At 52.2% G+C, this 24599-nt stretch overlaps 8 protein-coding genes across 8 annotated transcripts; 5 read left to right on the forward strand and 3 right to left on the reverse strand.

The window, feature by feature from the left end:
• Window positions 1-591: 591 nt before the first annotated feature.
• On the reverse strand, window positions 592-2472 carry GT037_011232 (decarboxylating 6-phosphogluconate dehydrogenase; the record flags this gene model as incomplete). Its single annotated transcript, XM_038936279.1, has 7 exons — window positions 592-1461; window positions 1511-1645; window positions 1693-2021; window positions 2069-2100; window positions 2151-2189; window positions 2243-2271; window positions 2428-2472. 7 exons carry the CDS (start codon window positions 2470-2472, stop codon window positions 592-594), a joined length of 1479 nt encoding a protein of 492 aa, XP_038781048.1.
• A 1393-nt stretch (window positions 2473-3865) lies between these two features.
• Window positions 3866-4858, forward strand: GT037_011233 (rna-binding domain-containing protein; the record flags this gene model as incomplete). The annotated part of the gene is made up of 1 exon (XM_038936280.1): window positions 3866-4858. The coding sequence occupies one exon, from the start codon at window positions 3866-3868 to the stop codon at window positions 4856-4858; it is 993 nt and encodes a 330-aa protein (XP_038781049.1).
• Window positions 4859-7328: 2470 nt separating this feature from the next.
• On the forward strand, window positions 7329-10479 carry GT037_011234 (inositol monophosphatase 1 (inositol-1(or 4)-monophosphatase 1); the record flags this gene model as incomplete). The annotated part of the gene is made up of 3 exons (XM_038936281.1): window positions 7329-8341; window positions 9822-10027; window positions 10217-10479. The coding sequence occupies 3 exons, from the start codon at window positions 7329-7331 to the stop codon at window positions 10477-10479; spliced, it is 1482 nt and encodes a 493-aa protein (XP_038781050.1).
• A 29-nt stretch (window positions 10480-10508) lies between these two features.
• On the forward strand, window positions 10509-10934 carry GT037_011235 (uncharacterized protein; the record flags this gene model as incomplete). Its single annotated transcript, XM_038936282.1, has 1 exon — window positions 10509-10934. The coding sequence occupies one exon, from the start codon at window positions 10509-10511 to the stop codon at window positions 10932-10934; it is 426 nt and encodes a 141-aa protein (XP_038781051.1).
• A 909-nt stretch (window positions 10935-11843) lies between these two features.
• GT037_011236 (uncharacterized protein) lies at window positions 11844-13779 on the forward strand (the record flags this gene model as incomplete). The annotated part of the gene is made up of 3 exons (XM_038936283.1): window positions 11844-13037; window positions 13087-13313; window positions 13362-13779. The coding sequence occupies 3 exons, from the start codon at window positions 11844-11846 to the stop codon at window positions 13777-13779; spliced, it is 1839 nt and encodes a 612-aa protein (XP_038781052.1).
• A 426-nt stretch (window positions 13780-14205) lies between these two features.
• Window positions 14206-16724, forward strand: GT037_011237 (uncharacterized protein; the record flags this gene model as incomplete). The annotated part of the gene is made up of 3 exons (XM_038936284.1): window positions 14206-14796; window positions 14866-16377; window positions 16452-16724. 3 exons carry the CDS (start codon window positions 14206-14208, stop codon window positions 16722-16724), a joined length of 2376 nt encoding a protein of 791 aa, XP_038781053.1.
• Window positions 16725-17464: 740 nt separating this feature from the next.
• Window positions 17465-21532, reverse strand: GT037_011238 (sec23 sec24 family protein; the record flags this gene model as incomplete). Its single annotated transcript, XM_038936285.1, has 6 exons — window positions 17465-17843; window positions 17910-17941; window positions 17994-18034; window positions 18380-18437; window positions 18491-19671; window positions 19720-21532. 6 exons carry the CDS (start codon window positions 21530-21532, stop codon window positions 17465-17467), a joined length of 3504 nt encoding a protein of 1167 aa, XP_038781054.1.
• Window positions 21533-22144: 612 nt separating this feature from the next.
• GT037_011239 (ap-2 complex subunit sigma) lies at window positions 22145-23476 on the reverse strand (the record flags this gene model as incomplete). Its single annotated transcript, XM_038936286.1, has 5 exons — window positions 22145-22477; window positions 22602-22631; window positions 22686-22725; window positions 22782-22912; window positions 23258-23476. 5 exons carry the CDS (start codon window positions 23474-23476, stop codon window positions 22145-22147), a joined length of 753 nt encoding a protein of 250 aa, XP_038781055.1.
• Window positions 23477-24599: the final 1123 nt, after the last annotated feature.

Below are 24599 nucleotides of genomic sequence, written 5' to 3' on the forward strand. Positions count from 1 at the left end.
AATATTGCCCAGATGTACTCTCGAGGACCTAACGCCAGAGACTCATACAAGCAGTGAATATACAATCCAAAGGAATGAAAGAAATGAAAACGCGACAACACACGCGCAACCGGGTGGGAGGGCAGCGCGAGTGTGGCGGAGCTATCGTAGCTCGGGGCGGATGGGTTGATGTTGTCGTGATGCGCTGCAACTTTCCGTGGTCGCGATGCCAAGCCTTGACGCAGGGCGCTTGCTGTTGGACCAATTATACTGTGTATGCCTCTGGACACGCTTTCCGTCCCGACTGTTTTCTAATCGCTGGAAAGCCGATGCGCGTGCGACCTCGTAACAATGTTCACTTCATAGTGGGGTGGATACTCAAGGGTCTACCCAGAGTTACCCGATGATCAATACCGGAATAGGCTAGCCGACTCGAGTAACAACACAGCGGTCAAGCCAAGCTTCAAACATTCACCAGATGTCTGCAAACATTGGACATGCGAATCATTATATTCATTCTAGATTTGAGGTATCACACTCCTCATGCTCAATATCAAACATGAACACGGGGCGACCTTCTGTTCCCCTCCAACAAACAATGGATATCCCTTTTTAAGCATTGTAGGTAGAAGCGGAGATGTTTCCACCCCTTCCGGTCCAGTTGACGTGGATGTCCTGGCCCTCCTTGTAGGTCTCGTTGGCGAACTCGGGCTTGATCCTGAAGGTGTGGGCACCGAAGTAGTCACGCTGCGCCTGCAACAGGTTGGCGGGGAGGTCCTTGGCGCGGTATCCGTCGTAGAAGCTCAGAGCGGTGCTGAAAGCAGGGGTGGGAATACCCCAGAGGGCACCCTTGGAGACGGTGTCTCTCCATCCGGCCTGAGCCTTGTGAATAGCCTTGCTGAAGAAGTCGTCGAATAGCAAGTTCTCGAGCTCGGGGTTCTGGCGGTAAGCCTTGGTGATCTCCTTCAAGAAAACGGAGCGGATAATGCATCCACCGCGCCACATGAGGGCAATCTCTGGCTTGTTCAGCTTCCACTTGTACTCCTTGGCGGCGTTCTGGATCAGCATGAAACCCTGAGCGTAGGAGATGATCTTGGATGCGTAAAGAGCCTGCTCCAGGTTGTCGATGAAGGCCTTGCGGTCACCAGAGAAGCTGGGGGTAGGGCCGTCCAAAAGACCGGAAGCACGGCCACGCTCCTGCTTGAGCGAACTCAGGCAACGGGCGAAGACAGCCTCTCCGATCAGGGTAACGGGCATACCAAGGTCGAGCGCGTTGATGGCGGTCCACTTTCCGGTACCCTTTTGACCAGCAGAGTCCATGATCTTCTCAACAATGGCAACACCATCGTCGTCGTTCTTGTACATGATGTCGCGGGTAATCTCGATCAGGAATGAGTCGAGAACGCCCTTGTTCCACTCTGTGAAAACGTCGCCGATCTCCTTGTTGCTCATACCGAGACCGCGCTTCATGATGTCGTAGGCCTGATTTTGTCAGTCGTGTTCCTTTCTCGGTACAACCAGCTCGTCTCACCTCGCAGATCAACTGCATGTCACCGTACTCAATACCGTTGTGAACCATCTTGACGTAGTGACCGGCACCCTCGTCACCGACCCATTGGCAGCAGGCCTCGCCGTCGGACTTTGCGGAGATGGACTGGAGGACGTCCTGAAGAATTGTCAGATATGCCCTATACGCGTTTCGTGGATTCGTACCTTGATGTATGGCCAGGCCTCCTCGTTACCACCGGGCATGATGGAGGGACCGTAACGGGCACCCTCCTCTCCTCCAGAGACACCAGTTCCGACGAATCGGATACCCTTGGACTTGAGGTAGTTTGTGCGGCGGTTGGTGTCGGGGTAGTGGGAGTTACCACCGTCGATGATGATGTCGCCCTCCTCGGCGCCTCCCTCGAGGAGGAGCTCGATGAAGTCGTCGACGGGCTTACCAGCCATGACGAGCATCATCATGCGGCGGGGCTTCTTGAGCTTGGAGACGAACTCCTTGATGGAGTGGGCGCCAACGATGGACTTGCCCTTGGCCTCTGTTATTTGTTAGAGATGTCCGTAGCGATTCACGGATGAGCCTTACCATCGTTCAAGAAACGGTCGACCTTGGCAACGCTATCTGCCTGTCAGTGTATGTTCCTGGCGCGGTGTATCGAAGCGCTTACGTTCGGTTGAAGGCGACAACGGTGAAGCCGTGATCAGCACTGCCTTTTGTTAGTACTAGTCTGATGTGATTTTGATGTGGGTCGTGACTTACGCGTTGAGGATCAAGTTCTGGCCCATGACCTACGTACATGGTCAGCATGGCTTCTTTCTCAATGAGTTGGAGGTGAATGTCTCCGGATAATTTGGGCCATTCCTCCAATGGCCGACAAGAAGACGTGAAGACATGCACTTGATACCGCATCGTTCGTGAACGCGACCGGATTAGGGATTACTTACGGCCAAGCCGATGAGGCCGAAATCTCCGACAGGCTCAGAAGACATGATTGCTGTTCTCGTGTGGGTATAGGTGTTTGGATGAGAAAGTTGTGGCGGGGTAGAGTTGCAGCGACCGGGCGTGCAACACGAGAGGGCAATTGAGGCTTATAAAGCTGGTGATGGTCAAGAGAAGAGAGAAGAAGACTGGTGGGGGTCTTGTCGAGATAATGTAGTCGCCGGCAGACTTTGGAAACAAGCGGGGCACACTACTATTGCATCAGTTGGCTGCACGTCCCACACATCCCAGCATCACTCAGTTGACGGAGAATAGCTTCGGCCGCGGCGGTAAGGCTATTGTGACACAAGCCACTGTTGCCAATTCCGTCTTGTAAAACGTTTGCTGTGCTCCGGACATGATTGCTGAACATTGCATGATTAGAAAGCCGCCTTGTTAGGCGCGGCCTGGACACGGGTGGGTTTGCGCATGTGGTAGGCAATGCCAATGGCTGCAAACACGACTGCAGTTACCACAGCCCGAGAAACGTGGCTCACGGCTTGCGGACTAGGGATGCACGCAAAACCTCCAACGGTGTCGCGGTCAAATGCGGCTGCTTGTGAAGCTCCCGAATTCTCAAGTGCACCAGCCCCTCCATCCTCAGCCTTAACACAGCATTACGGATGGAGGGGCAGCGTGCAGGGATCATCGGACTAGGGCCGGGATGTGGTGGCCGGAGAAGTCTGGCGATGCTTACCTGATAGTCGTGATTAGTGAGGCGACGTCAAAGGCACGTCCGGCGATGAGTTTTTCTGATATTGCTGAAGCTTCATGGTTGTAGACAAGGTCGTGCCTTGCGTGGACTCATGTTGTGCAGCGGCTGCCGAGATGCCGGCAACACGTGATTCGGGGCCGGAGGAGCCAAGCGGCTCACTTTCTGCGACATGATTCAACAAATAACACCAACGTCAACGCCCCATCTGACGCATCCCCACGGTAATTCAATTTGCACACCGGCCCGCCATCCCACTCTGCCCCTTTCAAACGCCGATCCGGTCGTCGCCCTCCTGCATCATCGCTTGCTAGACACTTCGGGAAAGTCTCGCCTGTGTTCCTTGACGTGTAGTCAGCATCAGTCTCAGTGAATCACCTGCGCAATACTGCCTGGGCGGTATTATTCCCTCACACGAACGCGTTCCTCCAAGAGGCATTTTCCACACAGCCAAAAGGAAACACTGCGCCTCACTCACCGGTATCACCGCCACCTTCCGCGCCCGCGCTCCCGATATTCACCCTTTCGAAATCTGCGAGCCCTAGATTGCGACGCAACCTTAGTCATCCGACCGTCCTATCACCAGTCTATCCAGTCCAGCTCGCGATAGTAGAGCGCATCCCAACCAGTAGCTGGTTAAGTCATCACCTCGCTAAGGTTAACCTGGACTGACGCGCAGTTCCTACTTCACCATGCAGCCCCATCACTCTCTTCCGGCGCGACCGCCGCCTAGCACATATTCGGCACCGCCTTCGAGATCAAACAATGCTGGCGCGCGCCCCCAAGGCAACTCGCCTATGTCTGCTGGTTTTACACCGCGCTCTGTGGCAGCTCATGCTCCTCCACAGGCGTTTGCTGCGCCAGCAAACTATGCGCAAGCCCCAGTGAGCGCCCCCTACCAAGCACCCGCTTACCCGACCAGCAATGCTTACAACAACTACTCGTACCCAGCCTATGCAACGGGTGCTCCTACTACGACCTCATATACAGCTGCGCCGACCGTGAACCGTGGGTTTGCTGGCACCTATGATCCCGAAGAAGAGGCTCGGATCGCCGAATGGAACAGCGCATACAATGCCGGCGATGCGAACGCGAAGAAGAGCGGCAGCGCAACTGTAGGCGCTCGACCGGAAGGATCAGCCCCTCAGGATGCCGAAGCAACGGGACCGACAGCTGATGGCAAGCGCAAGACCGTCGTCCGCGAGGGAGGTGGAAAGCAGTGGGAGGACGAGACTCTACTTGAGTGGAATCCGCTGCATCCACGACTGTTCATCGGTAACCTCGCGGGTGAAGTCACCGATGACTCGCTCCTCAAAGCATTTGCAAAGTACCCCTCCTTATCCAAAGCCCGCGTCGTGCGAGACAAGAAGTCCACCAAGAGTCGCAGTTACGGCTTCGTCAGCTTCTCAGATACCGATGATTACTTCCGCGCTGCCAAGGAGATGAACGGCAAGTACATTGGCAGCCACCCAGTCCTCATCAAGCGCGCCACATCGGAGGTCAAGGCTGTCACAAAGAAGGACGACAGACACAAGCAAGGAAAGAACAAGAACAACAAGGATAACAAGAACAAGTCTGGCAACGGCAACAACAGTACTCCCGCGGTAGTAGCATCTCCCGCCATGTTCATTCCCCGCGGCGTCCAGAAGAAGGGCAAATCGAACGGTCCAAGGGTGTTGGGTTGAAACCTAGTGTGGTTAGTGACGACATCAACACGGCAACTCGATGGATTATCCAGATATGTGCAATGGCCCTCCGCCACAGAGTACTTCGAACGCGTTCAAGGTTAGTCTTGCGATCAGTCTTTATCGTTTTATGTTTCAAGAATACATTCCCATCTTTTAGAGTTTGAGCCTCTGTTGTTTATTGTCTAGCGTTAAATGTAGTTCAGCAATGCCAAGCACGAGCAATATGAGGATGGCTTCCGTCGTTGAGGCAGAACGCAGATTTGCGCATTGATACGTATATGAGCAGTTGATAGCGTGAGGAAGAAGACATTTAATGTACTTGTACGTCCAACTCGAAGGGGGGAAATCGTGGCAGAAGAAGATGAACCAGACAGAAAGCAATAGATCATATGAACCCACGAAGATTGCAAGTCTCCGGCGAGATGCCAATCACATTTCCCAATGTCCTTCGTGCCAATGTACTAAATTCCCACTTGACTACTCACACAACGTCTTCACCTTCTCGACCACCCCGTCCCTATCGCCCTCAACACCCAAACAATCCAAAAAATCATAACTCATATACTCTCTCCTCGGCACCCTCGCCCTCCAACACAGCCTCGTAGTATGATATCTCATCTTCTCCTTCCAGACCGCATCTTCACTCGTCCCCCACCTCGCCTGCCCACTCCCCATCCACGTATACTTCAGGCCATATCTATCATCAATCTCTAAAATTGACCCGTCCTCCTTCTGTAACCCCAACGCCCTACATGCCTCAATTTGATCCTCTAACCCAGGCCAATCGGGCAATAAATCCTCCCTCGTTTCAAACTCAAGATTGACCTCCTGGCAACTACTCGGCAGAACCAAGCTCGCCATGGTCTCTGCGAGTCGTTGTCGTTCCTTCAGTTCGGCGAGTAAAGGCGGAAGGAGGTAGGCGCATATCGTCCAAGTAATCCTCCTCCAGCGTAGATGGCCTAAGAGGAACTTATTGAAGTTGGACGCTTTTAGCGCAACGAGGTTATCGTGGAGATGGTACAGTTCTGCGCCTCGCTGCTTAGTTATGTGGTGGAGCCAGATGTCTCCGTTGTACAACCATGATGTACTGCCTAAGTACCGGAAATGGTGCGTGGAACTGCGCAGGGGGATTTGGTGGGCTTCGACATAGATGAGGCGGCATGTTAGGAGCAGAGCTGAGTCAATTTTGGTGCGGTGAGTGTGTCGAGGGCGGTATAGTGGTGAGATGGAATGGGTGTCGATAGGGCGGGTGGGATCATGTTGTTGAGACAGCACGTGTTGGTAGATTGTGAAACGGATTTCTGCTGGCAGTACGGCGAAGAATAGAGATTGGAGCTGAAGGTGAGACGTTGATGGTGTCAGGGCGGCAAGGTCTCGACGGGTTGCTCGCGCGGCGCGTTGCCGGACGTAGCGGTCTTTGGGTAGAGATTTTGGCTGTGGCATCTTTTGGTCGTTGTTGTCTTGGTGTACGTTGATGTACGTTATTGGCTATGACGTCGTCCGGTAGGCCAATGATGGTTACACGTGACAGAACTTATCTTTACCATGTGAATCTTATGTAAGCGCCCTTGTCATGCCAAAATCTATCTCTTTCTATGTTTATGGCCAACGTCTTGGCGCGTTAGAAGCAAGATTGCTGCGTATCTGTCTGGCCGCAGATCTCCCGGTGCAGATGAGGTTCCGCTGAGGGACGTGCGCCAGCTATCGAGCTTCTCTCAAACTTGACTTTCACTACCCCACTCCATCGTTCACCGCATACGTAGTGGTCTACGACGATTCCACCCAAAGGACAGAGAAAGGTACCCGCACTTCACTTACAGCAATGGCTTCGGAGTCGAGCCTTACCAGAGCTCTGAGCACAACGGAACAAATCGGCTGAGACACGGGCCTCGGGTGTCTATAAGACTATCTAATCTTAGCGGGCATTGTGAACTGTCTCTGCTCGGACCTACTCGGAGACATGATAAAAAGACGTAGGCCCACTAGGCTAAGTCTAGGGAAACAGTCATATGTACAGAAACTGTTACCTACAAACGTCTACCCCATGACTTTCTTACCGGAAACAAATGGCTTGTGGCCATCGACGCCAGCTTGCTTTGTGAAATAATGACTTGTTCACAGTGTACAACTTCGCCAAAGGTTTGACTCGATGTCGCCTATAACACTATCGCGGCAGGCAACAATCTCGAAACCTTTCACCTTGCGAACTATTTTCACACAAGGTCGCTGGCAGTTCGGACTGGGTATATACAAAAAGAAATTACAGGTAAAGTCACAACACAGAGTGACTCGTGGATCGGTATCAAGGCAACACAACGCAAATGCTGGTCTGCCTATAACTACAGGCCTTATAAGTTCTTCCGGACTAAACAACGACTCTCGACTCAACTCCCACCCACTACTTGCAAACTCTTCGAGCAAGTCCATCAGTAGATTCCGCACTCAAAATCTTACTCGAACTACCACAATGGCTCCTCAGAACAAACGACCAGTGCTGACAAGCACACTATCTGCCTTGTTATCAACGGCTACACGCTCTCGTGCTACCTCAAGGCCGGCTCTACCCACTGATTTCAACGCCGTCCTAGTCAAGTACGGCCTCACCCACCAGGACCTCAAGGAGATCGAAAGTGTGCTCATCGACGTTGCCACGGAAGCAGGTAACATCATGGTGGCTGCGGAGTACTCCCTCATCATGACACCCCAAACCAAAAACAACACGTCTGACCTCGTCACCGTGTTCGACAAGCAGATTGAGGATATGGCCGAGAAGCGCCTTCAAGAGGCCTACCCCTCCTTCTTCTTCCTCGGAGAAGAGACATTCAAGGCTGGGACCAAGCTGGCCGACGCACCAACATTTGTGGTCGACCCGATCGACGGCACCCTGAACTTCACACAGGGTGTTCCCAACTGCGCAATCTCTCTGGCATTAACGCTCGACAAGAAGCCTGTCGTCGGTGTCGTGTTCAATCCCTTTCGTGGGGATATGTACCACGCAGTCAAAGGACAGGGCGCATTCTTGACAAGGCCTACCACAGGAAACACGATTAAGCTTCCTGTCCAGCAGAACCCGAAGCCAATGCCGTCACTCAACTCCTGCTTGGTGGCTGTCGAGTGGGGTAACCAGCGCAAGGGCCCTAACTGGGCACTACGCACTTCCATTCATAACGCCCTTCTGACGTCCAAAGATGAAGGCGGCGCGATGTGCAAGTCGGTACGATCTAATGGCTCCGCAGCATTAGACTTCTGCTATGTTGCACACGGAATGCTCGATGCATTCTGGGAAGGTGGAGTTTGGTCTTGGGACGTGGCCGCTGGGTGGTGTATCCTAGAAGAGGCTGGCGGAATCGTCGCGAGTGCTAACCCTGGTGATTGGGATCCAACGCTCGAGGGTCGTCTGTACTTCGCTGTGCGCAATGCTAAGCCCGAGGAGCAGAAGGCTGTGGTGGAGGAGCTTTGGGGATTAATGGGTGATCGCAGGTTTGTTTTTTGAATGTAGTTCTTAGAGTCTTCACAGTAGATCAGGTTTTTCATACTGGAAATTATACTCAGAAATCTTGTACAAAACGCTGTTCAATGTCAAAGTGTATAAGTGTCAAACCATACAATGAACGACGATATCCTCCAGGGTAAAGCAACGGAAATCTTAAAAACTTGTCCTCTGCTTTATGCCCCTAATCCAAGAGCAATATAGTGTGGACTTTCCGGAATTCACAATGAACTCTCTCCAGTGAAGCCTTCGGCCATCGCTGCTTTTAGTTGGCGGCGTAGTGGTTTGGCTGTTCGGACATTTGTGTACCTGTTTATCGCACCTTCTGCGTCAGTACAACGCTCATTCTATATGGCCTGGAAACCGCCAGTACCCATGTCCTAATACGTACAATTAGAGCCTACAAGCGTAACTGCGCACCTCAGTCGTAAGGTAGCTACGACAGGCACTTCCTTTCTTGTTCAGCCTGAGACTAAAACTAACATCCCCATCACATTCCCATCACAACATACCTTTACACACAATCACCAAGCCTCAACGAAGCATCATTTGGTATCACAGCGTTACTCCGTAACATATTCTCATTGCCGCTGCGGGACACTACTCATTGGAACCACACACACCACCTCAACTGCACCGCCCTAGAATTCGACATCAGTGCATTTGTACGGTGTGCAGCCTCTGCAGACAACCCTCACCACACATCACCTTTATCATTTCGTACCCTACAACTACATCACCACCCTTTTAGACCATAACTACGATCTATGCATCACTGCACTGATTGGGTACATGCCATTTGACGTTCGACCTTACAACAACCCAACTCGACCCAGGCGCCGCACTCACTCATACCGGCCAAGTGTCATCCACAAACGCCGCACCATCTTCGACCAAGGCCACAACCCCAGAACACACTCGTACTCTGGCAGGCCACTCACTTCGCACGAAAGACTGCACGTTGCTCGTCAGCGGCTCCGCAAGTTCGAGAAGACACATTCTCGAAAGGCGCAAAGGAAGACTTGGGCCCGTAACGGAATCTCATCTTCTCCAAGCACGTTAGACAAACTTCACCTCAAGGTGAAGAGAATCTTGAGCGGCAGATTCTGAGAATCGACACGCCTAGATCAGAAGACTAGAGTGTGTTTATGAGCACGACTGCTACTTCTGTAACAAGTGCTGTGCCTTGTGCTGCACTCCCAGCTCCAACCCAAGGACAGGGCCGAACACTCTCGAGCTACCGACCGGCACTTGTCAACCCACTTGAACCCCGCGAAAGACGAAGAATCATCGAAGAGCGAAGACAACGCAAGCTCAGGCGCCTTGAAATCAAGGCTGAGAAGAAAGCAAGCCGGAAGTTGAAGAAAGGGCTACGCGCTAAGTTAGCCGGTCTTTTGAGCATCCTCCGTCTGTGGTAGACAACACCACTTTTTCCATGTCCTGTTCCGCATCCACAACCTGTGGGGCTAGTTCTTGTGCGACATCTGCGCCTGTACTATCTGGTTTCGGACAGAACCATCCAGCTCCCAAGCTCACTGAAGAGCAAAAAGAGGCGCTGAAAAAGAAGCAAGAGGCGCGCGAAGAAAAGAAGCGACAGGAAAGGGAAACCCGATACAAGGCTTGGGCCGACACCAAGGCCAAACTCTCCGACGCGACTAGCAAGAAGGCCAAACTTCGTCTATACGCAACCTTGCTGAAGCTAAGACTTCACCTCTAGGCCTGAAGTTAGTTCATGGCAGACTTTGGTAGCTATAGCGCCGGCGATTGTGGCGGCAGCAGCTCATTTGGAGACTCAGGTACTTCTCATTGTTACGCCTCTCATCACGCAGGAGACGGAGGCACATCGCATACTTCCCACCACGCAGGAGACAGCGGCAGCTACTACGTAACAGGAGACTCGGGGACAGCCACCATCCCGCAATCTTCTGTCAACAATCACAATTTGACTCCTGAGGAGATAGCGGAACGTGAGCGCAAGGAGAAAGAACGACAGGAGAAGAAACAACAGCGAAGAGAAGCCCGAGCCGAGATCGCTAAAACAGTCAAAGCAAAACGTAACGAAGCCACCAAGAAGAGGGAGAAGATCCGGTTGGCCGTGACGTGGCTCACGCTCAAGCTTCATCTTTGAGCTCCGCTACTGTATCTTCCAGGCTCTGAATGGATTCTTTCTCGGTATCCGCAGATTGTGGAACGACATCTTCAGGCGATTGCGGCACGACATCGACGGCAGACTGTGGGACTTCATCAGGAGGGGATCACAGAACGACATCTGGAGACTGTCGAACTGACTCGGGAGGCGAAACTGGAGGCGACTGTGGTGCCAATTCGGGGCAGGATCACTCAACAGAACGTGACTTTACGTATACTGACTTTGCCGCCGGACCCCAAGCGGCCGCTGCAGGTTCTTCAAGTCCTTCAGGTCCTCAAGCACAGCCAAATACTCGCACACCAGAAGAGATCCAGGCGCAAGAGCAGCAAGCAGAAGCTAGAGCGCAGAAGAAGAGAGAGAGGAAAGAAAAAGCAAGGAGAGTCTTCAACAGCGTCAAAGCCGTGTCAGAAAACATTGTCAAGGGCAAGTTCTGAGGCACCAGCCGATCTCTTGTGCTGCGTCCTGATTCGCATACCCACCAGCAGGTTTAACCTAAGATCTCCTGAAGGTTGCACGTATGGGGGCAAGTGCTCGCAGTAGTCGTAGCGTGCGGTTCTCTCACGATACAAGCCATCACTCTGAGGCCGACTTCAGCCTTTGGCCGGGAGTGTATGTCCATCCTGGGCAATTCAGGCACGCCTCCGATAAGGCTAGCGAAGAGGAGGCGTGGCAAAGGTGTCGCACTCGTCTGAAGAGATTGAAGGCTCGTTTGCGCAAGAAGACAGATAGACAAAGCCAGTCGCATGGCAAACGTCGATAGTTCCGACGTTCCTCGCCCTAACGAGGCTGAGCACACCTTCTTTCAGAATGTGACCTGCTACGTCCACATATACGCGCCAACGACTTTACATGCAAGCACCGGAAGTGCAGCGACGGAGACGCGTGCCGCTGTTAGAAATTCATATCAGTCGGATTCTCCCCAATCGGTGAATGAGAATCCATTCACAGTCGCATCTAACCTCTACCTTATCAATCTTGAGAGAGCTAAGCGAAGAAGGCCGGGGAAGAGGCAAGCTCTTCTTGAGTGGTCAATTAGAAAGCTCCAGAAGTTACTTGACAAAGTAATCTAGAGCTAGCATCAATCGGTCGTCGTAAATGCGGTGCCGCAGAGGCCATAATGGCAGACCTCGTCGACCTCGACGGCCTTTCGGTCGGCGTCGAAATATTCTCGACTGGAACAAACGGCGCGAGAGATTCTGGCGCTGGAGGAGAATTCATGTCCTGGCGTTGAAGTACTGGGTTGATGATGTCGCTCGTCGCTGACCCACGGCCACTCGGAAGTGAGCACAGACCGTCCGCAACAGTGCAGGGCATCGGAACTGCTGCTCGCCATACTCCACGCCATGTTCGCCCGCACTACCCGCAATACCCTTGCGACAGCCTCGAAACAGCCGTACATATGTCACTCATGTCTGCGCCGAGTCAGGCAGTCTCAATTGGGTGCTCTACACCTGCCAACGCGTCACACGACACGATCTCTCCAGACTGAGACGCAGCCACCACCGCCTCAAGATGGCACCGCCTTTCGCAAGCTGCTGAAAGACGCCGCAAAGCAACAAAAGAAAGACAAAAGCGCCTCTGCTGGCTCATCGAAGTCTTCGAAAAAGGGCAAAGATGCACGGCTAGAGAAGTGGGAGCTGACGGTCGGAATTGAAGTCCATGCCGAACTCAACACCGCGAGGAAGCTTTTCTCCAGTGCTGCGACCTCGATTAGCGAATTACCAAACACTCATGTCTCTCTATTTGATGTCGCATTTCCTGGTACACAGCCTCACTTCCAGAAGGAAACCCTCCTCCCCGCCCTGCGCGCCGCTATAGCCTTCGATTGCGAGATTCAGCACAAGAGCAGTTTCGACCGCAAGCACTACTTCTACCAAGATCAGCCCGCTGGATACCAGATCACACAGTACTACGAGCCTTTCGCGAAGAATGGAAAAATCACCCTCTACCCCCATGACTTTCCGCCTGGTGCTGCCCCGCAGCCAGAGCCCTTCGACATCGGCATCAAGCAGATCCAGATGGAGCAAGATACCGCAAAGACTGTGCAGCAGCCTCCTTCGACCCACCTACTCGACTTCAACCGTGTCTCGCATCCTCTGATCGAAATCATTACCCTCCCTCAGATCCACGATCCCACAGTTGCAGCCGTCGTCGTTCGCAAGATACAAAACACGCTCAAGGCTGTCAATGCCTGTACAACAGGCATGGAGTTGGGTGGGCTGCGTGCCGACGTCAACGTATCCATCCGTCAACGTGGAGGGGAGTCTTCCGAAGCTAGCCACTCATACTCTGGTGTCACTGGGTTGGGCCAGCGGACGGAGATCAAGAACTTGTCAAGCACGAAGGCTGTCGAAGATGCCATCATTGCTGAACGTGATCGACAGATTGACCTGCTTGAGAGTGGCGGTGTTGTTGAGGGCGAAACACGTGGATGGACTCTTGGAAGCAAAACTACCAAACGTCTTCGAGGCAAAGAAGGCGAGATTGACTACCGCTACATGCCGGATCCTGATATTGCTCCTGTCTTTATCGGACAAGTAAGTTTTGCCTGCAACATGAATGTGAATGTTCTGTTAATCATTCCAGGACCTTGTTGAACACCTCCGAAACACCCTACCAAAGCTCCCCGATGTGACTGTTGATCTGCTCGCAAACACCTACGGGCTCACCACGAAAGACGCCATCACATTCCTCTCTCTCGACGACGGTGAACGCTTGGAATATTTCGCGGACGTTGTTCGCTGCCAAGTAGAAAGTGAGCAGATCGAGAAGGATGTTTCGTTGGCATCATTGGGAAAAATCACCGGGAACTGGTAAGTTCGTCAACTGTGATGTCATAATTCACGCTGACTTCTCTCAAGGGTGCTGATGGAGCTTGGCTCTCTCTTTCAAGATGAACCTTGGGATCCCGATCGAGTTCCAGCCGACTATCTTGCTAGTGTCATTTCACACGTACGTCGTAGAGAAGTCACATCGCCGTCCGCAAAACGTCTGCTTGCCATCAAGTTTGAGGGCGACCCACGCAGTGCGACAGAAGTCGTACATCAAGAGAACCTTCTACTGCAACCACTAAGCCAAGAAGAGTACTCGAAGTTAGCGCAGACGCTGCTAGAAGGAAAACCAGACATGGTGAGAGACATCACCGAGAAGGGTCAGGTGAAGAAGGTAGGATGGTTCGTAGGACAGATGGTGATTAGAGCTCCGGACGGCAGTGTTGAACCAGACAAGGCAAAAGAGGTACTATTAAACTTGCTAGGTCTGGGAGAAAAGCCAGAGTAGTGTTGTGGATATCCTAATGAAACACATCCTCATGATCGGTGCGCACCGCATATGTGGCTTATGTGACTGATGGCTGTAAGGGTCTAATGTGCGGGTAAGAATTTTAGAGCCCACTGATGCTTTGTGTTTCGAGGAAACTAACCAGCCAACTAGCACACGAGCAGTAGGATGCCCTCTCTCGGTTCCGAACTACAGAGGCCACAGTGTACAGTAGTAGCCGAATAATCAGACAATCGGACCCACTCCTGGAGCAGGAGTCGCAAACGCGACACATTTCTTGCTGATCTACGACCTGAGTAGACAAGAAGACGTCGTGCCATCATCTCAGATTCAACGTCCGCAGTTCTGCACATTTGAAAGGTCGATGGAGAAGGCGTTCGAGCGACGGCCTCCGCAGTCCTTTTCACAGGCCCCTCTTCTCCCACGATGTCTCCTCAGCCAACAGCTCTCTACCTCGCCCGCATCCGTGACCGCATCGTCGCTATCCGCGAGAACACAAACACAAACGCGACCTCCCTCAAGGCCATAATCACCAATACCGCGCGCCGGGACAATCTAGGTCGCCGTGGGGAAGCCGCTCGCCAGACACTTGCTGCATCCTTAGGTGAGTACTATGACGGATCACAGGAGCCAGAAGACGACCTGAGGGATCTGAGTCCAGTGGAGGGACAGTGGAATGGCTGGGACGAAGAAGAAGGAGAGCAAGACTGGGACGTGAGGTCCGATAGTATGGAGCCCCTGAGAGATAGAGAGGAAGAAGAAAACGAAGACGGCGATGACGAATACGAAGAAGAAAGAGAAGACTGGGAACTTGATATGGACAGAGAGCATGAACGGTATATGGAGCTTGACCGCAGTTTGAGCTTCGAGAGCCTTATCGCAGAAGAGAGGTTCACGAATGGAGAGGTGGAGAGCGAAATGTATGTCGCCTATCATAGTATGAATAGTAGGGCGATGAGGAAGATGAGGTTGCATGAGGTGGAGAGGATGTATCAGAGTGGGGAGACGTATTCTACGGTACGTTATTAATTCGTGAACATGTCAGAGGGTGGTGGTACAGCGACTGGTACTAACTGGGATATGTAGGTCAATAAGACGAAAAGAAGCGAGATACAAGACATGCTCCAAAAGTACAGCGAGGAAGTGCCGAATTCCAGAAAACAAAATGACGAGGACGACGTTGTTTCAACCCCCTACCCGGAAGATGACGACCTCATACCACTTACCTACCAACCGAACCACGGATCACTTCCAACCCCCAACGACACGAACACATTAAATATAAACTCCTCATCCGAACTATCGATATTGACAAACCTTTACCCCGAAGACGCTCCAACCAGCCAACCCCAACCCCCTCCACCCACACAATCCCCACACTCCATCAATCGCGACACCACGCCTTCTACGAACCGGACATATTTCCCTATATACCCTTCAGACCGTACAATATCGCCCATCACACCGTTCGTCGCATCGCGCCACATCCCATTCCCCGTCTCCTCCTCATCAACAAGAAGTCACGTACAGTTCCCCATTGAATCGAGCGCCTACGCACACAACGATATAGAAGCGAGAAGATATGCTCCATCTCATCCTTACTACGATATGAACCAACAAGAGGTCCAGGAATACTGGCATGACCTGCGAGGTTATAACACGGAGAGTGAGCGGCATCTGAGGCGAGGGGAAGCATCTACGAACCGCAGACGACGCTCTGCATCCTCGCCCGTTCAACACCGTGATGAGCGTACTATTGGATTCGTAGGAGGGAAATATGAACACCATGTAGGAGATGAACTGGAGGGCGAGCAAGGGGGACAGTCTGGCGAGAAAAAGGTGAATATAGTAGGACGATTGTTAAGCACTCTAACATGTCGGCCTGGCGCCGTTTCGCCTGATGATGCTGCTGTCCCTGTCAAACATGACCAAACTGTCGGAATGGTGTCTATTGTACCAAGAAAGTATGCAATGGCCTTTCTGTCCAGGAAGACAGGTCAGACGCAAAGGAAAGAAGAACAAGAAGCGAGACTTGGGGAAAGACTTCTCGGGTTGCAAATACCTCCGCCTGACGAAAATACGAAGCGGAATACTGGAAATACGAGTATTGTTAGAGAAGAGACTCAACGGATTTCAAAAACCAAGAGAGTAAATGAGGACAAAGGGTCAAGACCGAAAATTCGAGTCGTCAATGTGGGAAGTCAAACGCAGGGTGTTATTGGTCCGCCCGTTGACCTCTCGAAGATGATACAGCGTGCACCCGAGAGCATCAGAACGCCATCACCGCTGCCCGGATCAGATGCCGGGCCTTCGGAAATGAGGAGCAACATCGAGCGTGTACCTAGACAAGCACGTTCGGACTCAAGCTCAAGTCTAAGTGACCGTTTACGGAAGACGAAGCTTGAAGATTTACCTCTCCGCTTTGGAGCAGCCGAGGAGATACGCAATCTGATGCTTACTCTCGAAAGTGATCAGAAGGGGCCAACTAACACCCCGGTTCAACGTGAGGATACATTGTCAGATGGTTTTGATACAAACACAACACCACCCACTGGACAGGCAAACGAACTACCCGGTGGTTTCTCACGCCCACAAAACGTAAGTCAGAATCTCACACAACCCATCCTTTTGTTCCTCGTCATTTCCTTTCCTAAACTAACAACGCCCATTAGTCAACCATACGCCACAAATCCAGCTTCTCACCTTCCCCTCGAGAAACCCTACAACGACACTTTAATACACAGCGCCAAGCCAACAAGCAATATGCTCAGCGTGTCCGAGCAGCCAAATCACATTTGAGCAATCTCACGTTACCACCAAATTTCCGCGCACCGGAGATGCATGCTAGTTCACTGTCTAGTGCTGAAGATATGGGTGGCAGGAATTTGGTGGAGGAAGACGATGATATTGAAGACGACGTTGGCATGGATGATAGTGCTGAGTAGCACTCCGATGATAACGAGGATAGTTATCCGATATAAGACGCTAGTATTGACGACAGGGCAAGCATTAGGAATCCACGATATGAGGTGACGACTAAAGCCATGCGAAGTTTTAATGGAGAAATGACACTTAGAATCGAGTGAAATGCTGAGTATGTGATTGAGTGTTATCTGTGTTGCCTACTGTAGCGTATTATCCAGCACATCCAAACAATCGTGTGCAATCATTGACATGAAATGATCGACAGCACGATTGCTATGGATATGCGTCGCAAAGTCGTGATCAAAGTGATTTGCGTTCGCAAGCCGTCACCGTGAATCGGCGCGGATAGAAACAAGCGCGAACGCGCTGTCCACGAGATCAACGAGTAGGTCTAGAAATGGTCAGGAATGGTCAGGAGTACTAGGCTTGTGGTGGTTAGCACATCATCCAAGTTTTCACATCACAGCACACAGTGCAACATCACAACATCACCATAGTACGCGATGGCCGAACGATAGCGCCACCATCCAAGCACCGCATAGTCCGGACATCGCATGAGCGAAAAAGCCACCAAAGGCCAAAGGTTGATTCAGGAATGGTCATATTGTCTATGAAACATTCCTCAGCCACCACGCTGAACGCAAGTCTACGCAGACCTGTAGGGTATACTGCGGACTTGAAGATCCATCCCAATCATTGCCGTTATCCTTTTGTATGATTCCGAGACGCCTTATCATGCACAATCGTATCGTGGCGCTATTTATGCGACGAGCTGAACGACACCACCGGCCTCCTTGATCTTCTTCTCAGCCTCAGCGCTGACGTAGCGGGCGCGGACGACGATGGGGACCTCGGGGAGACGGCCCTTTCCTAGGAGCTTGGAATAGCCGTAGTCGAGGAGGTTCAGGACGGGAGCGTTGCCACCCTTCTTGGCGAGGTACTCCTCGCGCTTCTCAACGGGGATGAGAGACCAAAGCTTGTCGAGGTTGATGACGGGCTTCCAGAACAGGTTCTGCTGCTTGTGGAAGTACCTCATACCAATCTTTCCGAAGTAACCGGGATGGTACTTGTCGATGTTGGTGCGGTGGTGGTGCTGACCACCGGCCATACCACGACCACCGGGATGCTTGCGGTGCTTGCTGTTCCGTTGTTAGCATTTGTCGCATCGCGCAAATTCGAGCCTAAATCTCGCAGGTGTGAATTACCCGACACGTCCGTGACCGGCGGAGACGTGACCCTGTATATTGTATTAGCAATTGATATAGTTGTAGGACGAGTACGTGACATACGCGGTGCTTGCGGGTCTTGGTAAGGCGAGTAGGCATGTTGACTTGACTGTTGGGTTAGTTACGTTCGAGCGGAAGCTGAAAGTTCAAGGCGCTGTTTTGTCTAGGTGGGTTGAAAATCGCAAGCGAGGCGCGCTAACATCGGTATAACCTTTCGCCGATGGTCACATGAATGGCACCGTCTCCCAACCACCTGCAATGCTAGAAGTAGGAACATCAAAACCGACGCCAGAGAGAACGTTGAACTGAACAATTTTGTTTGGTGCTTCGAATATGCGTTTGTCATTTCTTTGTAACAATGTTCACCAAATTCTCGCTTTCGCTATGCAATGCACACTCATTCATCGACGCCAATTTGCTTCTTTAACCCCAGTATGGTGTCCGCAGACCCACAAACGTCGAACCAACACCGTCGCCTGAATCTTCCTTCTTGCGTTGTCCTGCGAGCTGTTCAAGCATTAGCAAGATTGTTTCGCAGTCTTGAACTTAGATCAAATTACCTCTAGTTGTATATGCCTGTGGACATGCACAAGCCAGTCAACATAGCTCTGCGCCTCATTGTTTCGGTCCTCATACAACAACCTCGCAAACTCATATTCCGCGCCGTCAAGACCTTGCCGCGCGAGTTGTATTGTGAGCGCCTTGGAGGCTCTTGTACCTTCTAGGTATTGCAGGATATTCCGTACTTGAGCATTGAGGTGCGTCTCGAGAACAGGGAGAGTGGATTGGAAGGGATCGAGCGCTTTCAAGCTATTGTTGCCTTCGCCGAAGAGGTCTTCTAGCAGGTTGGGTGAGACTTGCGTGTGTAGCCATAGTAGGCATATTTGGCCGTTGTCTACAATGTATGCGCCGCCTTCTTCAACCTTGGAGAACGATGCGCGTATGCTTTCTGGCATGACAAGATGGCCCTTTTCGTTTGCGAAGCCATCACGCGCATCGAGGTTATGAATTGCAATAATTCGAGGGTAGAGATATAATGACATCTCCAGCGGTCCCATTGACTTGATCATCCGCATGTCATGGACTCTCCGGTCGGTGGGCTCCTTGCCACCCTTGAAGGCTCTCGATTTGATCAGTCCGAGTATATACATGCCGAACTCTTTCAGGTTCTCCGGTAGCACAAGCTGGCCAGGTGGATTGTTGCCAGTGAAGTTCTTCCTGTAGCCTGCAAGAATGTCGACAGTCTTTTCCGTAAGCGCTCCCCGGATCTCCTTAAGATTCTTTTCGGTCATGCGAGCAGCAGCTTCCTTGGCGATGATGTTCACCACAGCATCTTGGTCGACAAACTTCATGCATTCGCCAGTGTTCGGGCTGACACTAGCCACGATGTTGGTGCATCGTACTCGTCGCTCACCGTTCGCAGCCGTATATAAGAGCGCGCTCTGGAAGTGTGCGTCAAGCTTGGGATCCAGTTTGCCATCGTAGCTGAACATAACGCCGATAGCCTTGTCAGCGTCGATGACTCCAAATTCTAGATCGGCGCCAAAAGTGTGGTGATAGAAGTTTCCGTGATAGGCAGAGACCTGCAGGCCATTCGAGCAGCGAACCTTCATCAGCGCTTGATATCCGGTTTCTCGTGTGACTGTGTGCTGAATCTCCTTGGATAGCTTGAGCGTATCCCTTGGTGAATGGAAGTTGGGGTAGTAGAACACCTCTCCACCTGTTGCAGCGGAAACGTGACCTAGCATGTGTTAGCAGGCAGCACCTATCAGAGGAATTCCTGGCTTACCAATTGTTGCAATGTCAAGGTAGCCTCCGCTTGGTGCTGCAAGGAAGAAATCCACACCAATGCCGTTTTGCACCATCTTCTCGGCAACCTTCTTGAAACCAGGATGTTCCGTCTGGAGAAGTTTCTTCTCGGCATCGGTGTTTGATGCGTTGCCGTCATCACGCAGCATCAGTCGACCAGGACCCCAAGTAGGAAGTGCAGCTAAAGAGCACACTATCTTTCCACCTGTGGCTGACAAGGCTGCTACGGCAGAGTTTAGAGTGGGGAGCAGGGCTGGTTCAGGATTCTTGACTTCGGAGAACATGTTGGGTAATTGTGCGAGAAGTGATGTAATGACAGTCTTGGACTCCACAGGATCGACGAACAAGCCTTCGCTGAACGGTAAGAAGGGATCCTCGAGATCGGACATGACCAGCATTTGAGCACTCGCCAAATTGGCATTGAGGTTGTAGAAGTGCATCTCCTTATCGAACGTCACGATGCCGACCTTGGCGCCCTTTGGTATGCGAGTCGCGGTTTCGCTTTCCTCCCCTTCAGCTCCTGATTCGCCATAAAGTGCTTTCATGATGCCCTCACAGAACCCATGAAGGAAGCCACGGTTTACAGCCTCCGCAGTCACGTCGACCAGGAACAACCACCGTAACCCGACGGGCTCCTTCGACCAGTATTCCTTGGGCACTAGGAAGTCGACAGTGCCTAGAGTGAGCTCTGGACGCTGTAGTCTGTCTATCCGGACGCCAGATTGATCTGTAGGCGCAAAATATTCACCAGGAACGTCTCCCGGGTAGGTACACAAGTTACACACGACCTTGTTTCCACCAGCCTTGAACTGCATGAAGGGATTGATGTATGCTCGACATCTTGCACACCTTGGTGGCCCCGTCTCACCAAAGTCCAGTACGGGTATGGGTTGCTCTCCTTCTTGTTGAGGAGCCAGCGGTTGCAGAATCATGCCAAGCGGCAACGAGGTCGCAGAGAGGGCTTGCGCAGTAAGTGGAATGTTGTTCATCGTCAATCGGGCAAACTTAGGTGAAGAATTGCCCTGGTCAAAGGCGACGAAGGGAACCGTAGCGGGAGGGGGCAGGTGGTGCTCCATGGTTGGGTAAACATTTTCTAGGTAGTATCTTGCTGGCGCATCTCGCGACTTCGGTATGCTAGGTATCTGCTCGGGGTCTACACGTCCTTGAGCTGATCCGACCGCCGCTCCTCCAGTCTGGTGTGGTGGTGCTGGCGTTCTCGCAGCATATTGCATGGGCGAAGCTTGCGCTCCAGGAGAGAAGATGGGGTTCACGGGCGCGGGAAATTGGCTCATAGCGGGGGTAATCTGGGGCTCCATCCATTGCGCTCCTCCAACTTGCGGCGAGTTATGGTTTAGGAACTGTGACGGCGTACCATTTTGGGGCGAGCCAGCAAATGGTTGTGAATTCCCTCCAGGCCCCTCGAGATTATGATATGCATGTCTGTTCTTCTTCTTATTCTTAGGCTGTGCTGCTTGATCCACGCCCAATCCAACTGCCCCCATCTGCCCCGCGAGGTTGTTCACATCTTGGTCGCCCTGATACTGCTGTTGGCCCTGCAGAGCCGCCTGGTCTGGAAAGTAACTTTCCTGCTGGACTGGCGTGCCGTATTGCGCTGGCGTGCCGGCGTACTGATTCGGGGGTGGAGCCATTGCTGGGCTTCCCGTCTGTTGGTAGCCAGCAGGGCTCGCAGCGACTGGTGGGCGCCACGTGTTGGGCTCGTCTTGCCTGCCGTTTGCATTCGGAGGATTTGGAGAGCCAGTGCCCATGGCGTGGTACCCGGCGTAGTCGGACATGGTCGCGGCGCGGGGATGTTACGGAGGATTCGATGGACGGGACGATTCGACGCGGGTCAGGCGTGTGGCGGAGGAACAACGGGGCACGGAGTGGTACTATAGATGACCATATCACGGGGCGGGCATGCTGGGGTGAATGTGTGCACAGGCGAAGGGACAGATCTCGAGGAACCAAGGTTGATGATCTGTCTATTTTCTAGACCTCTACTTCCATCGAAAGAGCGCGTCCGTGCGCGCTTCCACATGCAAGAACGAGACAGGGTCCATTCACTCACGTGTCACCAGCAGACTCGGAATGTTTCCGTCGAGGAACGGTGTGGTCTGTATTATCGAGGGCGACAGTATATACAGATGATCCCCTCTGTTCATCCAATGGCACAAAACCTTCGTACCAATAAACATCCAAGTATACCAAAAGTGACCCGTCGGGAATCACTTGGCACTTCAATTGCCCGTGCAATACCTCGTGGCGGGACCATGTAAACAATGTCCCTGTGTTATCCCTTGGCAGCCCATGGGTACGAATACCGCGCGCCCTTGGGGTGCCGGTCGAAGTGGCCCAGACTATGAGCTGCGGCCGTTTACCATATTCATGTTTGAACTCTCCGTGCCTTATTCCAGCTTATCCAGGTGTGCCAACCGCGTCAACACAACCTGTTTGCTCGTCTCTTCGATCTCGCCTGCCAGGAACACTTCGTCGAGGATCGCATACACCTTGTAGAAGTTGAACACCAGATCCAGCTCACACACATTGCCAAAGAATGCATCTAACACCTCCACAAAGAAGTGGATAGCTTCTAGATATGCCAGTTCGTTATCATTTGTGTCGACGCATGCGCAGAAGAAGAGGCCAGCGTATCGGCGGTATATGATCTTGGACATGTTGCGGAACTCGACGAAGTTGGATTGATGTTTCTGGTCGCGGGGTGCGATAAGGCGGTGTACCTGTAACGAGTCTTAGTCTTATTTGGAATATCGATATGTCGAGGTTGGAGGATGGCTGCTCGGAGGAGTGGTAGAGGGAGAGAACCGCTGTGGATACATGTTTATGTAGGAAGGTGTCGCATACCTCGCCCTTTAGCTTGATCTTCTCCTCATCCTACACAGCGATTAGCAACTTCATCTGCCAATGGACTTTGACGTCTCGACTTACACTGTACGGCGCATACCACTTCGCCAGCCGCGTCTTCCCTCTACACGGCGCAACACATTAGTCTCCGGCCCCTTCCAAACCAACATACGGACTTACTGCCTGTTCTGAATCAGAATAAACGAAAGCACCATCTTCGCAGTGTGCCTCGTGGAATCAGGCTCGGCGCGCTGTAGGAAGAAAGAGAGAGAGAGCGCAGGTGTGACAATGACGGCAAGCCGCGTGCTTCCCTGCAGCGTTCAGGGCTCACTTCCTGTGAAAGGAGCTGGCTCGTGCGCGGGACAGGCACAGGTCCATCCCTGCAGGAACGTGGGCGGACGGAAGTCCACTTTTTAGCCGCAACACATCGTAATGGGGTTCTCTTTTGTCATGACAATGCAGCATTTTGCAATTTGCATACTCTTATTTGTCTGGCACATATGGTACTCTTATGGGTCGTTGACCTGCAAAGGCCCGAACAAGTGAACGGAGGCTATGTTTCACACTGGATAAGACTGATAGCCCACCCCTCTACTTTGCACACGATGCAACGGGGCAAAACCTTCTACCAACATGTCTGATTCGTTGAGACTGACCTGGTCCTCCAATTCCGTTGTCACGTGTCTCGGCACCATAGGCTTTTGTCCAACACAGTTCTTGTCAGTCGTACTGTGCACTTTGGAGCGCGACTTGACGCGTCGATATCGTCTTCTGCTAACCAAGGCTCTGAGAGAGCCTACAGTTGACGTGTCAGAATGAGTTGATAGAGGTGTGTCACCTGGGCAATCAAGAAGAGCTGGGTCGATGGTTTCCATGGCTACATCGCCATCGCTGTCTTTCTCATCTGAAGTGTTACCGCCCTGTTCCTGTGTCTTATTCTTCTCCGTGGTATTGGAAAGCTGACTGGCACCGCGTTCACCAGCACTTTTCCGGCGCTCCGCGCTTGCTAGGAGTGTGCCTCAAAAGTCGGTCTTGTCCGCTTGCCTCGGTGTGTGTATATTACCACAGCTATGGCGCGTGAGTGTGCTTCGGGGCATGAAATTGACAGGAGCAGTTAGTGACGGCATGGAGTTGACTTCGATACTAGGGAAAGACGTTTCGACAGGTGTGTGGATACCGAATCGCTTACCCCAACGACACTCGGACGGGTAGTCACACGTGTTCCAACAATCTTGCTGCCTTGGGAGTTTGTTCTGGCTATCTGCCTGTGAACCTGTATATGCTATGGCCTTGCATTTTGAGCCACCTCGTCGCCATCGACCCACAGTCTTCCAACCGGAGTAATCAAACTCACTGGCGCAGGCGCGATGTTTTCGGGATTTACGTGGGCTGCTGGACTTTTTTACAAATTTGACGGCGGTAGCGCCGCTGCAAAAATGGTGCCCATCTTCGAGACAGCGTCGTGTCACGCCTAGGCGGTAGCTGTGACGGCATTGGTGGCACTTCCACATCCATGACAAGGGACTTGTTGGCGCCTCGATAGGAGGTTTTGGATAAACTACAACGCTTTGTTGATTCGCCTTCTCATCTCGTTGTCGGTTTGGAAGAACAGGTGTAAGAGGCGTGCGCGGTGAAAACGGCGAAGGTGGTATGGAGAGAAATGAAGGTTTGAAAGGTGCTGCAGAAATGCGGAGAGGATATCGCAACTGATGGTAAGGCATCTCAGACGTTTTTGGGGTCGAATGGGCTCTTCACTAAAAGTGATGGCTGACCAAGGTATCTACAAACAACAGTTGTTCGTTTCAAAAAATCTTACAGTGGTTGTTGCAAGTTGATCGTTCGTGCAAACTTGATAGAAACATGAACTTTACTAGCTTCCACCATCGAGCAAAATCTGTCTTTTCTACAGACATCCCTAATGTCAGGTGCTCTCGCAGCCTGAGCTGCGCTACTTCTTTGAAACATGGGCGAAGAGTTGTGATGGGCGTCGACAAAGCT

The sequence above is a fragment of the Alternaria burnsii genome (assembly GCF_013036055.1).
Source record: "Alternaria burnsii strain CBS107.38 chromosome Unknown 710, whole genome shotgun sequence".
NCBI classification, from domain to species: Eukaryota; Fungi; Ascomycota; class Dothideomycetes; order Pleosporales; family Pleosporaceae; genus Alternaria; species Alternaria burnsii.